Source organism: Opisthorchis viverrini, assembly GCF_000715545.1.
Source record: "Opisthorchis viverrini unplaced genomic scaffold opera_v5_18, whole genome shotgun sequence".
NCBI lineage: Eukaryota > Metazoa > Platyhelminthes > Trematoda > Opisthorchiida > Opisthorchiidae > Opisthorchis > Opisthorchis viverrini.
The window spans coordinates 1,255,029-1,263,060 of NW_008751674.1; the positions used below are offsets into that span (position 1 = coordinate 1,255,029).

General features: G+C 43.3%; 1 protein-coding gene across 1 annotated transcript in view; it reads left to right on the forward strand.

Annotated features, from left to right (window-relative positions):
• The window catches only part of T265_01659 (hypothetical protein), a gene marked incomplete at both ends in the record, with an annotated part of 9,800 nt that extends 2,023 nt beyond the window's left edge, over positions 1-7,777 (forward strand). Inside the window, 4 exon segments of the mRNA XM_009165725.1 lie at positions 779-886; positions 1,728-1,859; positions 7,484-7,641; positions 7,652-7,777. Of these exon segments, the coding sequence (XP_009163989.1) occupies positions 779-886; positions 1,728-1,859; positions 7,484-7,641; positions 7,652-7,777 (524 nt within the window).
• Positions 7,778-8,032: the final 255 nt, after the last annotated feature.

An 8,032-nucleotide genomic window follows, 5' to 3' on the forward strand; every position in this document is an offset into this window, starting at 1 on the left:
CTCGTCCTGAGCAGGTTGCATCGGAGCTGGATACCGCCCATGTGATCATGGTAGTGCAACGTATAAAGCCATCCCGAGTTCGCAACACAAAGTAGCACTGGTACCTGCTTGGCCGCTGTAGCCAGATCTCCAGAAGTGTAGTCATGCAGTCGAACGGAGAAACCAGACGGGGGATTTTTCTCTAGTCGTATAAACATGCCTATATGAGACAATCTACGTCATCGTCAGGTGTCGCTGAAAGTCGTGCTAAACCAAACTTTTAGTCTACGTGTATTGGCTTTTTAACACTGGAGCTGATAAGTCTGTAGACGGACACGAGGTCCGTAATACTGGCAAGAATGGGTTGGCACAATTGTTGATTGCAAGAGCACAAGGCTCACTTCTACACTCAGACAAGGAAAGCATGAATCGGAAGCAGGGTCAGAGCAACAAAAAGGTCGTCGAACAAGGTTTGAATGGAACAGGAGTTTGGACGTAATACACTATTAATAAGGATCCTGAGAACTCTTCGATAACCAACTAACGGTTTCGCCCTTCTTGAGGCACATTCAGTTGCTAATCAACATCATAAACGAGAGATTCAGCTGGGTTCCAGGTGAGTCATCTATCGAAACCAAACGGATATGCAGATGAGTGTAGTTGTCGAAATCTGTCCAATCTGAGTTCAAGTAGAACAGTAGTTTGACGAAAGCTCAACAACTTCGCCAAACTGATGAGCTTCAAGAAGGCCGAAACCGTTCGAGGTCTGTCAAAGAGTTTTCAGCAACGTCATGAGAAGTGCATCGCAACGTCTTGAATACCGCAATACCAGAAACATGGGGCGACCTGGTGCAGCGCACTCTACGACTTAGCAACATCATAAACGAGAGATTCAGTCAGGTTCCAGGTGAGTCTCCCGTCAAAATTTAATTAATATACAGATAAATGCACTTGTCGAAACAGGAGTTCACTATCCAGAGAAGCTGTAATCATAATGACAACGTAATACATACATGTATGTAATCAGTCCATGTCTCGTTCACCTGAGTTTTGGAGGCAAGCCAGTTTTCCAGAAACAGTTTTACATGACCTCATATGTATACGTTATTTCACAGGATAAAACTCAATTTCACTACTGTCGATCAAATCTGAAATGTACCTCAAGGAAAACCGCAGCTCTAACAGCCTTTTTTCCATCGATCACTAAGGAAACTAGATGAACTTGGGTTGTTCGGAACGATTACCCGGGTGGCTCGAAAAGAAATGTAAATGCTGTACGCACTTGCCTCAGGGTATAGGTCCCGTTGGTCTGATTTTTATCCAATTTCCGAAGCGAAATGTGACCGCTTTCAATTAGTCCGAGTAACAAACATTCCTCAAGTGAACAATGATATGAAATAACTTTAGCACATCAGGGTAAATTTCGAAGCTCATTGGTCTATCCCAAAAGCGTGGCTAGATAGGAAGCGGTGCTTGCCAGCAAACGAGGTAGTCACATAGGGAAAGCAGGTCTCTGTTTAGAGGGACTGTTGAATAAAACATAATTCCTTGAACAACAGGAAGTTGTCCTCGAGAAATACACTCATTTGCAAATCAAATTGGTTTCACGAGAGAGCGGCCGGGAAAACTTTGTTCAGACTGGTGAAAACCTTCTTTTTAGTAGGTCGGCCGGTTTATATCCCTTAAATGGGAGGCTTTTACCGGGAGGAGGTTTTAGCGAGGCTTTAGAGATACACTCTTTTGCAAAGAAGTTTGGTTTTGCGGCAGCCTCACCTGGAACCCTTTTGGATCTCTCGTTTGTGATGTGTCCTGGCAACTGAATGTGCTGTACCATGCCACCTCATGTTTCGGTCACTGCAATATTTGGAATACCGCGACACGTGTATATTCGTAATACACTACCCATAAGGTTACTGAAAATTCTTCTAAAGCCCACAACCGGTTTCTCCCTTCTTGGGGCTCATCAGGTGGGCGCAGTCCCCGAGTTTCCCTTAACCTTATGTTCTACTTGAAATTGCACAGAATTAGCAAACATACATTCATTTGCAAACTAATTTGGTTTTTCAAGAGACTCACCTGGAACCCAGCTGAATCTCTCGTTTGTGATGTTCTCGGGAGTAGTAGTACATTACGAATATACATGTATCGCCATATATCGAATATAGTAGCGACTGAAACACGTGACGGCCTGGTGCAACATATTCAGTTGCTGGAAAACGAGAGATTCAGCTGAGTTTCAGGTGAGTCTTTCGCAAAACCGCATTTGTCTACGAATGAGTGTGTTTCGCTAAACCCCTTAACTCTTCTACAATGGGAATTCCCATTTCAAGCTAAACCTTGAAAGCACAACGTCTTTGCCCCCGTACGTTTTGCAAAAGGGGTTCACCACTATGCTGAGTTCGCCAACCCATATTTTTCCTGGTGCGTGAAAAACCAACAACAGATAAATAAGCTTCACTTTCCCTCTGCAGTTACTCGATGGCACTCAAATTGTTCCACCGAACACTAAGAAATGAAGTCACTCGGCCGGGAACTTGTCAACCGAGAAATTATTGTCAATTCTGGCCAAACCCCATTGCCGAATGGAACGGCAACCGTAGCGATATCTGATTGTCACTTCCACAAATCGCCAATCTTCCTTGTAACCCTGGCTACTAATGGAAACAGAGTTGTGGGTGGCAGTTCTTACCGTGTATTGTTCTAGTGGGGGAAAAAACTAGCAAGGCAAAACGAATGAATTGCTTGAATGGCTGAGTAGGATGGAGGTGAACTCCATTGGAATTATGGCGCATGTCACTTGGAAAGCTGTTGCTTAGTGATCGAACGATGCCGAAAATATTTTTCGAGCTTTCACTCAGAAGGCACTGCCAATCTTGCAGAATCGGTATATTTATTTCTATTTTCCGCGCAACTAACTAAAGACCTTATTTAGAAATGCTGCTATTTTGTCCCGCAATCAGTCCAGAGGCTGAAATGAAGCACAATAAATAACCGGGTCGTAAGCCGTCTTCTTGTGGATGAGGATGATTTCGTACAAACGGACTGATTTTCTGGAGTCGTTTTACAGTACAATAGGTTCAGTCTCTCAAATACATTTATGTTGAATCATGAAGCAATGAACGGAAGTCACCAAGGTCAGAAGTATACTCGGTTTGGGCATTGAGACGTCTCAAAACTTATCTCATCGTGGAACAAACCTTGGTGCCCTCGTTAAGTGTAATTTCTTATGGAGTATCTGTATTAAGCACTACTTAGAAGGAAAGAAATGCATTGTGTGGTTTCCTACGTGCAATCTCCGAAGATTTTCAAAGCGAATAAAACGAAGAACACTTGAAACGACGGCTCAACTTCTGTAGGAACACAAGGCCGCATGGTCACTGAAACTGATCATTCTCTGGACTACCGTGTCACCCCACTTTCATTATCCTGAGAGAGAAAGAAAAATCTTGAGTTTCTGTTAGGAATGTCTTAGTTTTCCATTGAATCCCCCTCTACTAGCAAGTTTAAACACGAAACGGGTATTCTCCCATAATTATTTGCTTCACTAATTGATAAGTAAGCATCATTAGCTAATGAGGCTAACGAACCCCTGTTCCCCGGGAACCAGTGAGTAGCGGAACAGGAGCGAACTAAAAAGTGGGGTGATATTCAGGAACCTAATTAGACCTCATGTCGTCGACGGACCCTTTTACCGTGACCTTTCTGACTTTGTTCACAGAAAACAAGGGATCGGGTATTTAATTGGACGTCTGATTATTGAGAAAAAACAACAGAACTAATGTTTCACAATGGAGATGATGATCATCATCTGAAGGTATTAGAAATCTCCGAGAATTTCCGATAGGATCTTTCTGCGTTTGAATGGTTTTATCTTTACTAGTATGTTCGCCATTTCTTGACATGTTCGCTTAGCTACTACGCGTTTCAACTCTTATTTTTTGTAACAGGCAATGTCCAGTTATCAACTAATCCGGTCCAACTCGGGAAAGTGATTCGAAAACCCAGCCACAAAGAGTCGGTTGAGCCGAATTTCTTTCAACCATGAGTGACTTGTCATCACAATTGTACCTTGGTTTCCTTCGTTGTACTCTGAAAAGACTACTGTCAGTGGTCTGAATGTTGAAACGTTCCGACCATAACTCACTGTGGAACTGCTCATTTGCAAACTACCTTAGTTAGCGAGGAGCCTAACTGAAGCTATCATATATTTCACCTCATAAAGTTGCTGAGAACGCGTCGACTGACGAAAACTGGTTTGGCCCTGTTATAGATGTGATGTACTACTAATAAGGTTGCTGAAAACTATTCGACAGCCCATGACCGGTTTCGGCCTCGTTGAGGCTCGTCAGGTAGGCGCTGTCCCCCAGCTCCCGTCAAACCCACGTTTTGCTTGAATCCACATTTCACAGATTTCGATAGACACACTCTGTTTCTTAAGAGAAGTATAAGAAAGATTCAGCTAGGTCCAGGGTGATACGCCTGTCTAAACCGAATTGATGGCTTTGCCTTTTTGGAGTAGGCGTGGCTCCAGAACCTTTGCCAACTATTTGTACCGCATGACATGAAATCCTACGCAACTTTGTTCATCGTCACACCACTCTCGTTTGAACGGCCGTCCTCCCGTTCTGGCGCTATTTTTCCTGTGAGTCCACACCAAAGGGAAGCACTGGACTCGAGTTTCGCTCTTCTTAGAGCTCATCCAATGACCGCACCGGGATTTGAACCCCGGACATTAGACATGAGAAGCGAGTGTTCAACCAGTCAAGTATCGGTCAGCCAATCCCTCTGAAGAAATTGGGTCGTTCTTTTGGTCGAATACTTGTGGTGATCTTGGCTGCCATGCGACCACGCGATTCTTGGATCAATTCCGGCTTTTGTTTCAACCCACTACATGATTTCAGTTGTTGTCAGATATCTCACATTTAATGCGTTATAATGATAGCATTTTCAATCGGTTCGTTGCAGTTGGACCTTCATGATCCTAGCTTATGACAAAGCATCTACGTTACTGTTAGTTTATGTCCTTGAGACATATGAAATTGAAATTATGTAGAATGCTACGAGGTAATCCACTTGAGTTTAGTCTGGCTTTTGGCGCTGGGGTTTCAGGAGATCCATCCTTCAAGGCGAGATCAACTTAACTGTTCTCTGGGGTTTGGCACTTTGGTTAACTCTCTTCCGCCAGGAGTTTGGAACTTGTGTTTCAAAACTTCATACAAAGTTTATTTTTAAAGTTCTGTCCAAGGCTCATTCAAGGCTCTTTCAGCAAAGTGGTACAGCACGGTGAGGATATCGGTCTTACCGAGAGCGTTACTCATTCCAATCCTTCTTAGAAGGAAGGTTCCAATGTTCCATAGCCCATAAGTTACACGCAAGTTACACTTTTCGTCCATTGATGCAATTGTACGTCTAGTTTGTGACTCAGCGGGGTCCACCTGCCGCTAGCTGTAAGATATTCGAAATTATCAAAGCTTACTGCCAAGCCGTTCATCGGCCTGACTATCGTATGGAACAGCAGGCTGGATCGATTGTTATAAACTGCCACAGTGAACTCAGTATGTTTGATGTACCAGCCCCAGTTCGCATATCTGTAACATTCAGTCACCAACTGTTCATCTTTATTGGGGCAGCTATAAGCTGGGCTCTCTCTAACATCAGCCTTGAAGTTCAATTCACCGCTTCTCTAAGTACGATTGGGTTTTGTATGTCTTGAAACATTGACGTCAGTTTTAGCTTGGCAAAGACGAGGGGTGTTTGAAACACGTTGATCCATTATCTAGTTGTTCACTGTGCAACTACGGTGGGTTTGATCAAGGTACACATTTTTTTCGGTCCTAACACGCTTTTGTTACTGGGACCCGAAAGATTGGTTTTGACAGCACATATGGAACAATAATAACACTATTAAAAGATAGTACGCCTTGGATGTTTTTTTCACCCAACATTTCACTGGTGGTACCCTCAGGAAACCACATTTTATGACCGAAAATAACCTCAGGTATTACTCAGTAATTGGATGAGTTTAAAAGACAAATTCATGGCATCAGTTTGATTCTTCGCGAGCTTTCAGAATCAATCCCATTTGCTTGGATGACTTTGCAGCCCTGTAGACTTACGTTCAACACGGTCAAACCGAGCAGATGGGAACGGTCCCCATGAATTGCTTACACACCATACCACCCGTGAAAGGAAGGCACTTCTCTGCAGTTGTCCATTAGAAAAAGACAGCTAAACGGTTACAGACTATTGGATAGGAAAGTAAGACGCTCATATCCAACTTATTTATAAAAAAAACTGAATATCCGTCTTCTTCTTGAACGCGTCTTTTCGCCCTTTCCTGGATACTGATTGACTGACACGCAATTGTAAGTGAATGCTGCAAAGCAGTTCCACAAATTCCGTAATAAATCTCACCTGTCATTAGATCAAGTCGGAGTTACGAGAAAACCACATACTACTCACACACCTCATCAGTAGTATCCAGCATCACATTCGTAAGGTTGGCATTCGGCAGACCTGTGTCATGAACCTGGTCATTCGAGTCGCACTCCAATACTCTGTTTGCTTTTTGTCCGAAGTTCGAATGTTAACAGTAGTAAAATGAACCGGCCACTCAAATCCGGTTTAAAACGGTAAATGTGTGATGGTTCTTGTGTCATAGGAACCGCACCCTTCGTTCTCACTCTTGTTTCGGTTAGAACTTGAGATGACTCAGTGGTTAATTTGCAAAACTACCGCCCCAAAGGTCTATGGTTCGAACCCAAACGCAGCTGCTTCTGCATAGGCCTGGACAACCCGGCTGTATTTCAGTTCTCCTTCTTCATTCGAACTGTGCTACATCTGTACTTTTAAAGTACCCTGCGACAGAACGTTTGTTTTTGTTTGCTTCATGCTGCTGGGTCAAAACGTTAATTAGGCCTTTGAATCCATTCCTGTTTGGACATATATTTTGATTCCGACTGATCCATTACTATGCGCTTGTAATGAGGACGGGGAAGGTGAAATTCCAACATGCAACAAGACCAGATTGGTGTTGCTACGATGAGCTGCCGTAAGCTGTAAGCTGTAAACTTGCTTACAGATTTTCGTAAGCTAATAGGACTTGGCGGGAAAATCGTTATAGGCCGGGTTATCAAGAAGGATTTAAGAAAAACAACTTGAAGCAATTTTCAGTCATTGATGGGAACACATAGACCAAGCGAATATTCAAGTAAGATATCCATAATTCATCTAAATGGTCCGCCATTTGGCATTTCGTGAGCACGCATATAATGGCTGTATTGACAGTCAGGCAAACGATTTCCCCAAACCTCTTACTATTTGCCACAGTACAGTGACAGAACAGGTGTTCTCTGAAGGAAATGAGATAGTTTGAAAGAGACGCTCTTGAGTTGTAATTGATCAAAGCTTGGCGACATTATTGCTAAAGTGATGTCAACAAATACACTCATTTCCAAATCAATTTGGTTCTGACGGGAGACTCAAATGAATCTCTCGTTTTGAGATTCTTTGACTGAATGCGCTGCACAAAGGCAGCCTCGTGTTTCAGTTGGCACGATATTCGACATATCTCAGTACATTTGCCTAAAGCAGTCCACACCCAAGTTTGCCGAAAAGTGTTCGACAGCCCACGACCGGTTCCGCCATTCTTGGGCCTCATCAGTAAGCGCAGCCCCCGAGTTTCCGTCAAACTTATGTTCTAATTGATTTGCAAATGGGTGTATTTTTCGAAATCGGTCCGATTTGGGTTCAAGTAGAACATAAGGTTGATGGAAACTCGGGGACTGCGCCTACCTGATGATCCCCAAGAATGGCGAAACCGGTCGTGGGCTGTCGAAGAGTTTTTAGCAACCTTGTGAGTAGTTTGCTTTACGAAAATATACTGCGACATCTCGAATATCGTACCAACTGAAACATGAGTCAGCCTTTATGAAGCACATTCAGTTGAAGAATTCATAAACGAGAAATTCATTTGAGCCTCCCACGAAAACCAAACTGATTTGCGAATGAGTGTATTTGCCGAAACCCTTGTTTTACTTACACATCAAACACT